General features: G+C 48.1%; 1 protein-coding gene across 12 annotated transcripts in view; it reads left to right on the forward strand.

Annotated features, from left to right (window-relative positions):
• SLC10A6 (solute carrier family 10 member 6) overlaps positions 1–15,381 on the forward strand; it is a 47,218-nt gene extending 31,837 nt beyond the window's left edge. For 5 of the 12 annotated variants that reach the window (XM_084973699.1, XM_005667022.4, XM_084973702.1 and 2 more), the window contains 5 exons: positions 1,717–1,835; positions 3,714–3,802; positions 6,891–7,066; positions 10,886–11,043; positions 12,472–14,412. In XM_084973699.1, coding sequence (XP_084829825.1) covers positions 1,717–1,835; positions 3,714–3,802; positions 6,891–7,066; positions 10,886–11,043; positions 12,472–12,653 — 724 coding nt within the window. In that variant the 3' untranslated portion in view covers positions 12,654–14,412. Of the gene's footprint in view, positions 1–1,716; positions 1,836–2,068; positions 2,202–2,598; positions 3,803–6,890; positions 7,067–10,885; positions 11,044–12,471; positions 14,413–14,875 lie in introns of those variants that run through there. The other 7 variants (XM_084973700.1, XM_084973697.1, XR_014813467.1 and 4 more) reach the window with 6 other exon arrangements.
• The last annotated feature ends 1,876 nt before the right edge of the window (positions 15,382–17,257 follow it).

A 17,257-nucleotide genomic window follows, 5' to 3' on the forward strand; every position in this document is an offset into this window, starting at 1 on the left:
ACCCAGTCAGTGAGGCCAGGGATCAAACCCACATCCTCATGGATAATAGTTGGATTCATTTCCACTGCCCCACAACAGGAACTCCCAGGAGCGTTTTTAATATCGTTGAAGTATAATGGTTCCTGCTTTGCCGAGGGTGCACACGTTCTGCTGATAGGCGATGTCAGGGTAATCACAGGTTGTTTTAGAGGCAGGGCACTTTGATGGAAATGGTGATTCACACCATGAGGAAGAATGATGGGGGGAGTTCCCGTCGTGGCGCAGTGGTTAATGAATCCGACTAGGAACCATGAGGTTGCAGGTTTGATCCCTGGTCTTGCTCAGTGGGTTAAGGATCCGGCGTTGCCGTGAGCTGTGGTGCAGGTCGCAGACGCCGCTCGGATCCCGCGTTGCTATGGCTGTGATGTAGGCTGGCAGCTACAGCTCCGATTCGACCCCTCGCCTGGGAACCTCCATATATCGCGGGAGCGGCCCAAGAAATAGCAAAAAGACACACACACACAAATAAAAGACTGATGGGTGACTTTGGGGCCTGAGAAAGTGCTGGAGGACACTTGCTCTCTCTACAGCGGATCTTAGCCCCACGCAGGGGCTCCTTCCTCTGCTCAGTGGGCTGGGAGCTGGTGAGCCTCAGTCTCTCGGCCACTTGTGCCGCGGACACAGATGGGCACACGCTGCACGCGAGGCCGTCTGCTCTGAGGACTCAAACGATGTGTGTTAGCATGTGTCCAGATGCTCGGCGCCTGGTGTCGAAGGGAACGAACCCTCGCTTGACCCCTGGGGTCGGGTCGTATGAGGGTCTGTGTGCCTCGCCTCCGTGGTCGGGCAGCATTTATCAGGTCTGTAAACAGTCGGGGCAGTTTTGTCAGCCAGCAACTTTACGATGAAACATTTTGTTGGCCTGAAAGACAGCTGTGTCATTTCCATTTACCTTATTTCCCCCGATTTTACTGTTTGAGGCTGTCACTCGTTGTATTGCTGAGATAAGGACAAAATCCTGTGAAGACGGAAAGTAGGCTACTGGTTGTCAGGCGCTGGGGAAGAAGGGAATGGGGAGGGCCTGCTAAGAGTGGAGTTTCTTTTCGGGGGGATGAAAATATTCTGCAAGGAGTTCCCACTGTGGCTCAGCAGGTTAAGAACCCGACACATATCTGTGAGGATTTGGGCTCGGTCCCTGGCTTTGCTCAGTGGGTTAAGGATCCAGTGTTGCGGCAGGCTGTGGTGTAGTCGCAGATGTGGCTCGGATTCGGCAGTGCTGCGGCTGTGGTGTAGGCCGGCAGCTGTAGCTCTGATTCGACCTCTTGCCTGGGGACCTCCATATGCTACAGGTGCAGCCCTAAAAAGAAAAGAAAAAAAAATATTCTGGAAATAGAATAGCATAGAATAATATGTTCATGTACAAAAGACACTTAAAATGAATGAAATTTGTGGTCTATGAATTATATCTCAATAAAGAACTGTATGTGGAAAAAAATTAAAACATACAATGACACGCAGACTGTTTAGGACAATAAGTGCTTGTAAGATGTGAGTTAACTGGTAGCCAATTTCTGGGCCACAAATGCAGCCATCATTTTCCGATTAGTAAGACAGGTGGGAGTTTCGGGCAACTTCTCCTTGGTAATCGCTGAGACGTGCCCGAGGAGTTGTTTTGGTGCGGACTCCATTCCTCATGTCACCTTTCCCTCTCATGCATCACTTTGCTTTTGCTTTCAGCATCAGTATGACCACCTGCTCCACGGTGGCCGCCCTGGGAATGATGCCGCTCTGCCTCTACCTCTACACCTTGTCCTGGAATCTTGAGCAGAGGCTCACCATCCCGTACCAGAACATGGGTCTGTATCGGGCTCGTGACGTGAACGCAGTAATTGTAAGGTTAACGGCGATGGCTGTTGTTTGCCATGGGTCTCCTCTACACCAAGTCTCCAAGAAACCCTACAGGATAGATTCGTTTTTTCCATTATTATGGCATTTTTTATTACTCAGTTACATTTATAGTTGTGCAGTGATCCTGACAGCCAAATCCTACAGTATGGACTCTTACCAGTTTCATTTCCTGTATTTTCAGGATTAGGGAAGTTCAATGGCTTGACCCACCAAGGTTATGCAGCTGGTAAATGCAGAACTGGAGTTCTAACTCAGGAATCTGATGGAAAAGTCCAAGCTCTGAACCCTTACAAGAGTTCACTTTTAAAAAGGAGGTCAGAAAACCTACTCATTAAAAAACAAGCAACCCTCAGGAGTTCCCTGGTGGTCTAGTCGTTAGGACTCAGCCCTTTCACTGCTGCAGCCTGGGTGGAACCAAGATCCTACATCAAGCTACTGCACACTGCCCCCCGCCTCCCCCAAAAAACAACCCGCAAACCAAACCACCTTTACATCATTCAGTAGAAGACGTTAGACTCACGTGAGCCGCAGGTTAGCTGAGTCACAGTGGCTTTAGCTCCCCAGCTCTACCTTTTATCTCACCGTGAGCCTTGACTTCTTCACTGAGCCGGGTAAACTAATCATCCTGATAACTAATCACTGAAGCATAGTCACTTGTCACACCGCACTGTCTCGCTTTCATTATCTCCTTAAACTCTGCCCTTTTTCTAGAGAGCTCCGTGGACTTACTAGGATTGTAAGAAAAACCTGGCGAGATGACGTGCGTGTTCTGGTTTGATCAGAGTCTTTGGAGGATTGGTAGGAACTGCGATGCTTAAAGTCTAAAGTGTCCATCTGGAGTCGCGAGTAATCTCTTAGCGGGATCACAACCCCTGGCCCGCAGTTCAAAACCGTGAACAGCCTCCTCCTGGGAATAGCTTAAGCCCACTGAACTTGTAAAATTTGAGGGAAATCTTAATTTAGAAATCATGACTTTACAGGTAACTTTTTCTGATCACTCATTTACCTGTTTTTTCTTTCCTTCTCTCTTTTTTTTCATTCTGTGGCATGTGGAAGTTCCAGGGCCAGGAATTGAACCCTCACTGTAGCAATGATCAGAACTGCTGCAGTGACAGTGCTGGATCCTTAACCCACTGAGCCACAAAGGAACTCCTACTATCTTCTGTTTTGATAATGTATTCTAAAAGACTCTTGTAAAGAATTAAAGCCCAAAACGTTACAAACAATTCATAACTTCGGAGCCGTATTGCAAACAGCCAGACTGGGGAAGCGGAACTGGAAAATGCCCGTGTGCGGATCTCTGCTCTGTCGAGCCTGCCCTCAGGGTCTTTATTCACTTGTGTGAATTAAAAGGCGTTTTTCTACCTGCCTTTGGGTTACCTGGCTCCATCAGCAGAGATGAGCCCTTGCTTTGGCTTCTGTCACACATGCTGTTTTGGTCTTGTAATAAGCAAATCACCCGCTGGCTTCAAATAGAGAAATTAGAGCTAGAGTCGTCGAGTGCTGACCCCACACAGCCACCAAAGCATGTCGCAGACGTCCAAGGCTCCTCCTGTTTCTAATCCTTGTTTTTACTTGTCTCTCAAATTCCCTGCTGTTGTCAGAGGGATTCTGAGAGCAATGACAGACCCTGTATGGTGGCATTCAGTATCTGTACCCTCCAAAGACCGTCTTCCAAAGATCTGAAACAAAAATTCGGAGGTGCAGGCAGAAATAAAAAGCGGCTTTAATGACAGCTTTTATCTAATTGGAATGGACATCAAGGGTGGCGAGGCGGGCCGTCGGGGTCCGCGGGGACCCGTCTGACAGATCTTTCTTCTCCTCAGGAATCACCCTCATGTGCCTGGCCATTCCGGTGGCCTTCGGCATCTGTGTGAATTACAAGTGGCCCAAACAGTCCAAAATTATTCTCAAGGTAAGCTGGTCCCTGGGGCAGCGAGCGCGTTTCAGGCCCAGACACTTGGCAGACGCAGGATGCTGCCCAGAGCACGCTGGCCGCTCGCATACAGCCCTGCCAGCCGTTTTCCTTACCTGTCCTGCGTGTTTGGATCCACCTCCCTGTGTCCTCCAGTGCTGAGCCCTGCTGTGTCACGCCCGTGCACGGAGGCTTGTGACAGCCCGCAGGGTGTGGAACTGGAGCTTCAGTGACAGGAAAGCTCAGGCCCGCGTGTGGCCGGCGAGGGCCCATCGTTCCGAGGGCACGCAGGTGCTCTCAGGTGAGGGCTGAGAGGGGCACCTGCGGCGGAGCCGGGGTTTGGGGGTGCAGCGGCTTCAGGGGACAGCGGGATGAAGGGCTCTTCCAGAAACACCCCTGGGCTCTTTGTACCCGAGAGCAGGTGCTGCGGCCCGCGTGCAAGGAAGTGTGGCGATGACGCCCCCCAGCGCACGGGAGGGCGCCTGGCCCGCGAGGGATGGGACCTGGAGCCCCCAGCTCCCCTGCACTTTCCAGGGTTGTCTTTTGTCTGCTGCAGAAACCAGCAAGTGCCCTTGTTAAATGGCTTTTAAAATCGTCTCGCTTGCCTGGAGGCCTTCTCGGCGGTGGTGTCCCCTTCCTCCGGTCCTGGCCCCTTTCCCCGTGGTGTGTTGCTTTAGAAATGATGCCTCATTGTGTCCTGCTTTCATGAAGACTTTTTAAAAAGCTACTGTTCCTTTTTGCATCTCTGAAGAAACATTTGGAGCTGATTGTTCGTGCAGCGAACCGATCGCGGTTCCTTTTCCTTTGGGGTTTATGGTTTGGTTCGGTTTAAGCGGCGGATGTTTGGCGCCCCTGACGGGCCGGGCCCCTCCGTTTGCCTCCGCGAGTGGCCGCGGCTTCCCCGCGGTGGGACAGGACCCTGAGTGCCAGCGACACGAAGCGCCAGGGAAGAGGGGCTGAGAAGCCGCCGGCCGAGGGGCGCCGAGCGCGGCAGGAAGGGTTCGTGCTGTGCCTTTGGGCTGCACGCGGCGCCGTGGCTGTTTCTCCGTGGGAGGAAGGTTCCAGTGTCGCGGGCGGGCGGTTAGAATTTTGTCTGTAAAACGAGAGGAGAGAGCACGACCATGGGAACCTCTCACTTTTCAAGTACTCTGTCTTGGATTCGCTGTTTCTTTGGTCCAGGCCCATGGCATGTGGAAGTTCCCAGGCCAGGGATCGAACCCTTGCCACAGCAGCCACCTGAGCCACTGCAGAGACAACGCTGGATCCTTAACTCACTGGGCCACAGGAGAACTCCACCGGCACAAAATATTTATTTATTTATTTATTTATTTATTTTGTTGTTGTTGTTGTTGTTGTTGCCATTTCTTGGGCCGCTCCCGCGGCATATGGAGGTTCCCAGGCTAGGGGTTGAATCGGAGCTGTAGCCACCGGCCTACGCCAGAGCCACAGCAACGCAGGATCTGAGCCGCGTCTGCAACCTACACCACAGCTCATGGCAACGCCGGATCGTTAGCCCACTGAGCAAGGGCAGGGATCGAACCTGCAACCTCATGGTTCCTAGTCGGATTTGTTAACCACTGCGCCACGACGGGAACTCATTTTTTTTTTTTTTTTTTTTTTTTTTTTTTTTTTTTTTTACAAAATATTTAATAATTTGCACAAGTGTTCTAGAGCACCTTCGTTCAGAGTAGGTCATAATTTAATCATTACTTTGGGCTGTCTTCATGCTCTGTTCATTTTAGATCTGATTCATGTTCTGAACAAGTTGCTCTTGGTAGATTTTCAACTTTGAAGTTCCCTTCTTGGTAGAAAGTAGGAGGAGGATGTGTACAGTCCAAGGCCTTTGTGTGCCCAGCGTCTTCCTGTTAGGCAGACACCCAGTCTCTCCCGTGCAGTGAAAACGACCCCCAGCCCATCGGGTTGTTTGTATTTTGGTTTGGTTCCCTCAGGCCGTCTTCCCCCATGCCCTGGATCATCTTAAGTCAAAGTCGGTGCTGTAACTGGGCGCTTCGTTTGCTGTCTGCATGGTGCGAATGGGGGCTTGCCACAATCCCGATTTTCCCCTGCATCTTGCTTCTTTTCTATCTGGTTTAAAAGGCAGGCCATTGGAAAGAATTTTTGTTGCTTTTTCATTTAAATAACAAAAGTGAGAGAGCGCGTCATTTGGGAGAGGATAGGAGTATCTATTGTTGCGTCTCATATTGTATGAGTCTTGGCTCAGGTTGTCTCATGAAGCACAGGTAAACTTCATTTGGCGAAGAAGTTGTTCGGGTGGTTGACAGGGTGGTGGGGAGTTCCCTGGTGGCTCAGCGGCTTAGGGATTCGTCTTTGTCACTGCTGTGGCATGGGTCGTGGGTTCTGTCCTTGACCTGGGGATTTTGGCATGCCTCAGGCACAGCCAAAAGAATAAAGGGTGTTGGGAGGAGAGTGGCGGCTGGTCAGGCAGATCTCAGGGAAGGGGTCCCCTGTGTGGGGTGTGAGAGGTTTGTATTATAACATTGGATGCTTATCATCAGGCTCTTCACTTGTTTCACAGATTTGTCCTATTCATGAAAGGCTCTACTACCCACTCCTTCCTGCAAACCCCTTGGCTTGAAAGGGAAGACACTTCTCTTAAAATGAGAAGACTTGGCCTTGTTGCGCTTCCTCCCATTCTCGCTCAGCCGAGTCACCGGACCACTTTGGGTCTCAGTTTTCTTCACTCCAAAACGAGATCGGATTCAGGGGTCACTCAGTCCCCTCTTTGTTCTAAAACTCCTTGTTTCCAAGGCTTTTAGAGCAGTGATGGATTTTGCAAAAAGACCATGATGTGGGAGTTCCCATCATGGCGCAGCAGAAATGAATCCGACTGGGAACCATGAGGTTGCAGGTTCGATGCCTGGCCTTGCTCAGTGGGTTAAGGATCCGGTGTTGCTGGGAGCTGTGGTGTAGGTCGCAGACGCAGCTGGGATCCCGCGTTGCTGTGTGGCTCCAGTTGGACCCCTAGTCTGGGAACCTCCATGTGCCGCAAGTGCGGCCCTAAGAAGAAAAGAAGAAAGAAGACAAGACCCTGGCGTTGACACGCATCTCTTTTGTTCGTTTGCCTGAGGCTGGGGCCATCGTTGGCGGGGTCCTTCTCTTGGTGGTCGCGGTTGCTGGTGCGGTGCTGGCCGAAGGATCTTGGAGTTCAGACGGCGTTCTTCTGACCATCAGCTTCATCTTTCCTTTGCTCGGCCACGTCACGGGCTTTCTGCTGGCTCTTCTTGCCCACCAGTCTTGGCAGAGGTACAGTTAACGATCCACCAGCTTTTATAAGGAGGGCAAATTAAACCATCGGTAGGCTTTGCTGCCCGGCCGTGTCCGGAAGCAGGGTTTTGGCTTGCGACGTGGGTGGGACAGGACACCTCACCATAAAGAGCCTGAAAAGATCCTGGTAATTCTGTAGGTGAATGAAAACCAAGGCCAAGTGGGTGGCAGGTCGTAATCTCTGAACTCAGGGTCGGGGTGTGAGCACTGCTTGTGATCTGGACACACCTCTCCTTATTCTGAGGGTCGCAAAGGATGGGCGAGATGGGTTCAGTAAATAGAGAGCTCGCGCCATAGGGCACAAGCAAGGCCTAACACTTAAGCACTTGCCGATTGTTTGTGCCCATTTTTAAAAAGTGCTAATTGTGGGAATTCCTGCCGTGGCACAGCGGGTTAAGATTCCAGCTGCGGCGGCTCTGGTTGCTTTAGAGGCCAGCCCAGTGCAATGCGTTAAAGGATCTGTGGTTAAAAGCTCTACGCAGCTGTGGTGCAGGTTGCAACTGTGGCTCAGATTCAGTCCCCGGCTTGGGATCGTCCATAGGCTGCAGGTGCAAAACCATTAAGAAAAAAAGTGCTCATTAGAAAGGGGCAGGAGAAGAGAGGACAAACTTGAGGAATAAGGTAAGATTTTATCTTAAATGTTATCCTTACAAGGTGGGGCGCGTGATACATACATAAATATTGCACAATGTTAAAAATGTAGCACTTGATAGTGCTGTGCCTGCTGGAGGGACGTAAGTGGCACAAACTTTGTGGAGAGCGATTTAGTTACATCAGCAGCTTTATCAGTATTTATGCTATTAACTCCGAGATTTTACTTCTAGATATCTGTCCTGAAGCTAGCAGTATCAGATAAGCACACAATATGGATGTGCAAGGAATTTAGTTGCAGTGTTATTTATGAACATAAAAAATAGGAACAAGTCAGATGTCTAACAAAAGGGAGAAGTTTGACTCACAGCCGTGTGTACGTGATGGAATGTGATCCGTCAGTTTCAATGCTTTTGGAAACTACCTGAAATTTAGTTGAAAAACAACAGAAAACTGTATGTATTTTGATTCCCATTTTATAGAAGAAAATAATTTTATGCTTAGGAAGATAATGGAAAACCTACCACAGGCTAATAGTGTTTAATTTTAAGTAGTGGGTTCAGAGTAATTTTAGTTTATTATTTCCTTGGGTTTTCTAAATTTTTCAGTGAGAATATACGATGGTTTTTGTTTTTTGCTTTTTTTGTTTTTTTTTCCTTTTGCTTTTTAGGGCCCCCCTCGCAGCATGTGGAGGTTCCCAGGCTCGGGGTTGAATCAGAGCTACAGCTGCCGGTCTACACCACAGCTCACGGCAATGCCAGATCCTTAACACACTGAGCGAGGCCAGGGATTGAACCCACAACCTCATGGTTCCTAGTCGGATTCGTTTCTGCTGGCCACGATGGGAACTCCCGAGTATGTGCTACTTTTAAAATCAGAAAAGAATTATTGAGGAAAAATAAACTCTGCAGTTGAAGTCCAAAGGGGTTGTTTGGGAAATTTTCCATTGGCTTTACACTGTTGTCCACTTGGGGAGCATTTGGGATGGTGCCGAGCACTTGGTGAGGCTCTGTCAAGTGTATGTACCTCGTTTACTTCTTACTACAAGTCTGAGGGGTAGGTACTCTTGGTACCTCGTTCTGCAGATGAGCCCACCCTTCAGAGGAGCTGGGTAACCTGACCAGGTTCATAGAGCCAGGATGTGGTAGAGTCAAGAGTTGGACCTGGCTGTATGAGGTCAGTACAGCTCTATCTGCAGGGAATGGTTCCAGGGTGCCCCGCAGATACCAACATCCAGGGTACGGTTGGTATGTACAAAGGCGCAGTATTTGCCCGTAACCTGTGCACATGCCCCATATACTTTAATCATCTCTGGATTACTCAGAATACCTAATACAATGCAAATGTTATGCGAAGAATTGCCTGCATGGCAAATTCATGTTTTGCTGTTTGGAATCCTGTGGAATTTTTCTTTTCCCAAATAATTTTTTTTTTTTTTGGCTTTTTAGGGCTGTACCTGCAGCATATGGAGGTTCCCAGGCTATAGAGGTTGAATCAGAGCTGTAGCCACCGGCCAACACCACAGCCACAGCCACTCTAGATCTCAGCTGCGACCTACACCACAGCTCACGGCAACACTGCATCTTTAACTCATTGAGCAAGGCCAGGGATCGAACCCACATCCTCATGGATCCTAGTTGGGTTCGTAGCCCATTGAGCCACTAAGGGAACTCTCCCCCCAAAGAATTTTGATCCAAGGTTGGTTGAACCTGTGGATGCAGAGCCTGTGGATAGAGGGCCCACGGTTATTAGGAATACAGACTGTTGAGGAGTTGAAATATGATTGGATCTGAAAAGAAGGTATTTCTGTAGCAAAGTGTAGTCAGCCATCACGTTTATTTCACACCTGATGGCTTGAGAAAGATCGGGACTGAGATACTGCATTTGCCTTGGGGACGGTCCAGGCGTGAGGTCCAGCCGTGCAGCTTAATTAATCGTGTCAGGTTATTGACGGGCTCTGAGGGAGGGGAGGGTGGGCTGGAGAAGGAGTCCAAGCATCCGGTAATTAGAAGTAAAGGAAGATTCCGGAATTTGCCCCGTACCCGTAACCACGTTTCCCACTCTTGTGACCTCCGGCATCCCAGTCCAGTTTGCATAGAAAAGCCGGTTTATCAGACCCCCTTTCCTCCTCTCTGCCAACGTCTGTGAAAACCTGAAGACGCCCTTTGTAAATTAGAGAAGAGGAAGCTGCCTGACCCAGCCTTCTCTGAGGGCCTGTGTTTTCCCCTTTCTCCTCCTTGCCTTTCTTTTTCTTTCTTTTTTTTTTTTTTTTTTTTGTCTTTTTTGCTATTTCTTGGGCCGCTCCTGCGGCATATGGAGGTTCCCAGGCTAGGGGTTGAATCGGAGCTGTAGCCACGGCCTACGCCAGAGCCACAGCAACGCGGGATCCGAGCCGTGTCTGCAACCTACACCACAGCTCACGGCAACGCCGGATCGTTCACCACAGCTCATGGCAACGCCGGATCGTTCACCCACTGAGCAAGGGCAGGGACCGAACCCGCAACCTCATGGTTCCTAGTCGGATTCGTTAACCACTGTGCCACGACAGGAACTCCGCCTTTCTTTTTCAAGTAAGGTTTCCCTTCCTCTCTCTGGAACTTATAAAACAGATAAAATACAGCAAAGAGGAAAGTATAAAAACGTATTACTAACCCTTTCACCGAAGAAACCCTTGTCGACGTTTTGTTTTCACGTGGGGCTTCGTGTTTGCGTTGCGGTGTTGGGTTCATACTGTTGCAGGACCCTCACCCCCCTGCCAGGCTCGTCTCCTCCACCCTCCCCTCCTCATGGGTGTACGGAATAGGCCAAGTTCAAACCTGTCCCTGGAACTTTGATGTCAATCATTTCCCCCCATTAATGCCTCTTCCCCTCTTTCGTCCTTTAATTCCACTCTTCCTCAGTGAAGCCTTCGCCAACCACTTATGGTTTTCTGACTTTCTACAGCCTCTCCCTGCCACTGCTTGTGCCTTGTCTTGCATGGTTTCTATGTGCAGAGCTTGTCTTTTCAGCCAGATGCCCCGGGAAGTGTTCGTGGAGCCCTGTTTGGAGGTATCGCTCCGGTGACCTGCTACGGAGTAGCCCGTCAGTGATTATGGAACAAGCACACATTTTTAGAGGCTTCAGCTCATGGCTCCCTCTTACCAGGGTGGGGGAGAGAAGGTTTAGGAAGAGTGCTTATGCTGAGACGTACATGTTTCCCGTTGGAAGGTGCAGGACGATATCCTTAGAAACCGGGGCCCAGAACATTCAGATGTGCATCACCATGCTTCAGTTATCTTTCACTGCCGAGCAGCTGGTCCAGGTGCTCAGCTTCCCTTTGGCCTACGGACTCTTCCAGCTGCTGGATGGATTTCTCATTGTTGCCGGTAGGTGAAGCCTCCACTGCGTAGACCTGACTGAAAATTGTTGACCCAACTTACCACTTGTTCAGTCTGAGTTTATATGTGCTGCCCTTATGATACATTTTTAACCCGACATCTCTGGGGAAAATAAAGTCCACAGACAAGATCCTTTGCCACAGTGGAAGTTTTACAGGAAAATATAAAAAACGATGTGAAAGTGCGCTTATAAACAAATACGCGTCACAAAAAACAACGCACTATCAGAACTTTCTGTAAACAATCATTCATCTCAAAAATGACATCTTATGTATTGACTTTTTACAGCTGCACCTGCAGCATATGGAAGATCTCAGGCTAGGAGTTGAACTGGAGCTGCAGCTGCCTGCCTGTGCCACAGCAACAGCAACTCAGGATCCAAACCGCATCTGTGACCTACGCCACCCTTCCATCGCTGTGAACGAGGCCAGCGATGGAACCCACATCCTCATGGATATATCATGTGGCTGATAATTCCTTGTTACTTATTTTTTCAGCATATGGAAGGTCCCAGGCTAGGAGGTGAACCTACACCACAGCAGCAACCTGAGCCACAGCAGTGACAACACCGGGTCCTTAACCTGCGATGCCACAGGGAACTCCTGTTACATATATTTTTTAAGAGCCTTGCTTGAAGTCTTCCAAGTGTTATTTCACAGTACTTCTGGGACGAAGAATTATGCTGAATGGCTGTTAAATATTTTTAAACTATGATATGTAATATGATATATAATACACACACAGATGTTAAAATTGTAGACTATATGCTTATTTATCCTGGCAGCCAAAAATACATCATTTTGGAGTCAGTGTCATGAGGTCCACAGACGGTAGATTTAAAATATATAGATTTCAAATGAGATCCTGCTGTATAGCGCTGGCAGCTATATCTAGTCAGTTATGGAGCAGGATGGAGGATAATGTGAGAAAAACAATATATGTGTGTGTGTGTGACTGGATCACCTTGCTGTACAGCAGAAAATTGACAGAGCACTGTGCACCAGCTATCATGGAAGAAATAAACATCATTTAAAATAAAAATAGGGGAGTTCCCGTCGTGGCACAGTGGTTAACGAATCCGACTAGGAACCATGAGGTTGCGGGTTCGGTCCCTGCCCTTGCTCAGTGGGTTAACGATCTGGCGTTGCCGTGAGCTGTGGTGTAGGTTGCAGATGCGGCTCGGATCCTGTGTTGCTGTGGCTCTGGCGTAGGCTGGCAGCTACAGCTCGGATTCGACCCCTGGCCTGGGAACCTCCATATGCCATGGGAGTGGCCCAAGAAATGGCAAAAAGACCAAAAAAAAAAAAAAAAAAAAGTTTGAAGTTTAAAAAATAAAAATAGGGATTTCCATCGCAAACCCCCAAATGATAGTCTTTGCCAAAGTGATGTTTCATACTGGTATGTTTTAACACCCAGCGTATAAAATGTACAAGAGGAGCCTGAAGAACAAACACAGCAGCAGGAGCCCAGGTTGTGCAGACACCTGCCACGAGAAGAGGTCCACTTGCCCCGCCGAGACCGGTGCTTTCTTAGAGGTGAATGAAGAGGCTGCTCTGACTCCCGGGCCAGCAGGCCCATGGATCTCCACTAGGCTCTAGAGCCAACTGGCCACACCACACGTGCCAAGTGGGGACCTGCTGGCTTGAGGGGCCCCTGTCTTCCTCAGCGGCCAGTAAAGACAGCGCAGAGCCCATGGGCAAAGCTCGCTGGCAGGGCTCACGGGAATGTTTGCGTGTCAAATGTTAACATATTTATGTTTCGTGTGGGTGTGAGTTGGTGCAGGATCCCGTTCTGAGGGTGTGTGCTGCCTCTTTCAGGTTGTTCCTCTCGGGTTCACGGGTGTATTGTTTGGCTGCTCTGTGCGCTTGTTTCCTCCCACAGTGAGGAGCCATCCCCGCTGGTGTGCGAGGTCGTCCTCAGATTGTGACTTTTCGTCTCACCTGACTTGCCACTCTGTACAGATGTCACCTCATCCTGCAGGGCAGGGACAGAGTCGGGACCACTTGACTTCTGGACTTGGGGCAAGTCCTTTGGGGCATCGGGGAGGAAGCATACAGCTCATAAAAAACAGGGTCTTTTCTCAGATGATGGTTAACTTTTTAACAGCTTGAAAAAAAAGTTTGAGTTGTAGATGTAACGTAAGCCTAGAGGGAATTTAAAGAACACTTGAGCTTCCTGGCCCTGGAGACAGGCGTGTGTCTGTTCTTCTGTTATGTCACTTTAAAAACACTGAGCTGGTTCCGCATATACTGTTTCGTAAATCACTTAGTGACCTGCGACGGAGCATCTTTACGAGTCAGTCCGTGTTGACCTACCTCATTCCGTGCAACAGCGGCTTCATGGAAGGATTCCGGTGCATGGAAGGACGGCGGTTTAAACCTGTTCCTTCTTCAGGGACCCCTAGCTGGCTTTCGACTTGTTGGTATCGCAGCGCTGCCAGCAACCCCGGTGTCTTCATGCAGGTCTTTTTGTCGGATCACTTTCTAGACTTGAACTGCCAGGCTGACCGCACATTAGAATGTTGGGCACAGAGCCCTCTGGCAGCGATGCCTCGCGGTGCTTGCCCGCGTCTGGTTTCCCAGTCCCACCCGTCTTAAGAAGGAGCATTCTGCTTTGTGAAGATAGCTCATTTAAAACTGCATTGTTAAAATTATGAGTATTTTTTCATGACCGCTTGCTTTTTTATGTCCTTTGCCAGCTTCTGTATTGTCATTTTTCTTTTTTTTTGTCTTTTTGCCTTTTCTAGGGCTGTTCCCGCGGCATATGGAGGTTCCCAGGCTAGGGGGTCCAATCGGAGCTGTAGCCACCAGCCTACACCACAGCCACAGCAACTTGGGATCCAAGCCGCGTCTGCGACCTATACCACAGCTCCTGGCAACGCCGGATCCTTAACCCACTGAGCAAGGCCAGGGATCGAACCCTCAACCTCATGGTTCCTAGTTGGATTTGTTAACCACTGCGCCACGACGGGAACTCCTGTTTTTCCTTTTTTGATTGATGCATTTTAACAGTGTACAGACAGTGACCCTTTGCGCGATGTTTTGTCAATATATGACCTACTCTTGTCGTCTGTTTTTGTATGTCTTTTGCTGTAGAGAAGTTTTATATTTTTTACATGTTCTGCTGTATTAGTCTTTTTAGAAATGTTTTTGACCTTAATATCTGTCAAATGTTAGACTGTTTATCTTTTTGTGTAGATGGTCAAGTGTAAAGGGATCTCTTTTCGACAGCGTATTTGGCCCTTTCTCAGGGAGCTCTCTCGGGGTCTGTAACATACTAGCTGCAGTGGATACTGTCTGGCTGTAGCTAAACCCCATCCTCCTCTGTTCATACATTATTAAAAATATTCCCCATCTGTTTTTCTGTTACTTTTCTGGACTAACTAGGTACATGTGTATTCCACTCTGAAGTTATTTTTCTCTAGGGTGTGTTAAGAATCTAATTAATCGTCTAACATTGTATATTGAATCCTTCATCTTTTCTCTACGGATACAAAATGCTACCTTTATCACAGAACTTCCTTTATAATGTGTTTTCTTTTGGAGATGAATGTTTATTACAGCATTTCTGGGCCTACCTCCTCCATAAACCATCTGTACAGAGTTGGGAGGCAGGACCATGATAGATGCCGGAGGGGACAGCATGGTATCCGGGCTCGGGGATCAGTCCGTGTCATCAGGCTCCGCATCCTCCTATACTGTGTTTGTGTTGGACTCTGTTTGGTTTTGCTTTTTCTATTATTTGTAAGTTCTGAAATGTGTAAGGAAGCTTTGGTTATATATACAATATAATGACAGTGGTCATTATTGTATTTTCACAGTTAAGGATACTCTGTGGTTGAGCTGACATAGTTGTCACAAGTGTATTTACATGGAAGAGAAGTATAGAGATTGTTAATTCTCTGCGGCAGTGAACATGGTAGCGCTGCATGTGTGTTCAGAGCGCCTCTGTTCTACAGTGAGCATCACCGTGAATTTCCAAGGATCCACAAACCAGAATTTCTAAATTGTTCCTCGGCATAGGCAGCTATCACAACACGGTAACTTCAGTGGTCTGTTCTGAAAGCAGTAACTGCATGGTCAGTATTTAGCACAGTCAGGACAGGTCCGGAGACAGGACTACCACAAACTATCCTTTAGGACAGAAACCACGAAAATCAGTGTGAGGGTTTGAAAGGGACCACTCAGAGGACTGCGTCTCCAGAGAGTCTGTGAACACGCTGCCGAGAAGAGCCAGAGATAATCAAGCTGTCCAGCAGGCCGCACCTTATCTTTAAAAAGAATGTCACTAAACAAAAGCTCTAGCTGAATAAATGATATTCTAACCGATCTAAATAATCACGTGTTCATAAAAGCAGAGGCCTATACATGGCTCAGAGGCAGGGCCAGAGAAGTAAAATTAAGCAGAATGAGCCCAGCTCTGTGTCTAGAAATGAGCCAGTTGGACAGTTGAGGCGGCAGAGTGTACTCGAGAGAACATGGGCTTTGCCAGGTCGACTTGCTGTAGTCCACGTAAAGAGCTAGGATGCTTCAGGACTTTTGGGTTGAAGTTGGGCAGTCCTAGAACTGAATCCCAGTGTTGATACTTGGACAAACCTGAACAAGTGGCAGTCCCTTTGGACTTCAGTTTCCTCTCTTAAGGAAGGATAAGATAATATGCCACCCATCAGCGAGTTGGCACCAGTCCAGGGACTCACTGGGCTCTGCAGCCAGCTGCCCTGGGACCTGGTCCAGTCTACCAGTGGGTTGACACTGGCTTTGGGACCCCCTAGACTATGAAGCCAACCACAATGAGACTCAACATTGCCCACCAGTGGGCCAGCAGCCACCACGCTAGGCGGGGCCTGGCAGGCAAGAAGGTGAGAGCCAGCCCCCAACACCAGCATGCCCACTGTATTCAGTTCTGCCATAAAAGGGCCCTGTAGCCAACAGGAGGAACCCACAGCACATGTAGTTCTGGAACTAGAGGGCAGTGTGCTGCTCAGCTCCATAGTATGTCTCCTACATAAGGGCACTTCTCTAAGATTGGGAAACATAACCAACCTACCTAATACATAGAAATAAACACAGAGAATTAGGCAAAATGAAGAGACAGAGGAATATGTTCCAAATGAGGAACAAGACAAGATCCCAGAAGAACTAAGTGGAAATAAGCAATTTACCAAATAGAGTTTGTTTAATGTCATAATCATAACGATGCTCAACCAACTCGGGAGAAAAATAGATGAACACAGGGAGAAGCTTAACCAAGAGTTAGAAAATATAAAGAGAACTGAAACAGAGCTGAAGAGTACAATAATAGAAACAGAAAGTATATATAAGAAGCAATCAGTAGTTTAGATGATAGGGAAGAATGGTTCAGTGAACCGGGAGACAGCAGTGGAAATCACTCAAGCTGAGCAGGAAAACAAAAGAGACCTCCAGGACAACACCAAGCATAGTATTCACTTTATAGGGGCTGCAGGAGGGGAGGAGAGAAAGGGGCAGAGAATATATTTGAAGACATAATAACTGAAAACTTCTCTAACGTGGGGGGAGGAAAAAAAGACATCCAGGCCCGTCAATCACAGACTCCCAAATAATATCAACCTAAAGAAGTCCACATTAAGACACACTGTAATTAAAATGGCAAAGATAGAGAAGCTTTTCAAGGTAGATTTCTCTGGTGGTGCAGTGGGTTAAGGACCTGGCATTGTCACTGCTGTGGTGTGGGTTTGATTCCTGGCCCCAGAACTTCTGCATGCTGTGAGTGTTGTGAAAACAACAAACAAAACCCAGCAGCAAGGCAAAAACACCTGGTTATATCCAAGAAAATTTCCATAAGACCATCACCTGACTTTATTAGTAGACACTGCAGGCCAGAAGGAAGTGGCACAATATATTCAAAGTGATTAAAAAAATCTACAACCACTACTCTACCCAGCAAGGCCAGCATTCAGATTTAAAGGAAAGAGTTTTATAGAGAAGAAATAACTAGGAGAGTTCAGCACCACTAAACCAGCTATATGAGAAATGTTAAAGAGATGTATTTAAGTGGAAAAGAAAAGGGCACATTAGAAACATAAAAATTACAAAGGGAAAAATCTCCTTGGTAAACACAAACATACAGTAAAGGTTACTGCCTTTCTACGGATCAAACACTTATAAAGCTAGTGAGAAGGTTAAAGACAAAAGTACTTAAAATCATCTATATCCCCAATAAG

The sequence above is a fragment of the Sus scrofa genome, chromosome 8 (assembly GCF_054392235.1).
Source record: "Sus scrofa isolate SSC_HxYL_T2T_F1_AM1 chromosome 8, Sscrofa_HxYL_maternal_Yorkshire_Landrace_v2.0, whole genome shotgun sequence".
NCBI classification, from domain to species: Eukaryota; Metazoa; Chordata; class Mammalia; order Artiodactyla; family Suidae; genus Sus; species Sus scrofa.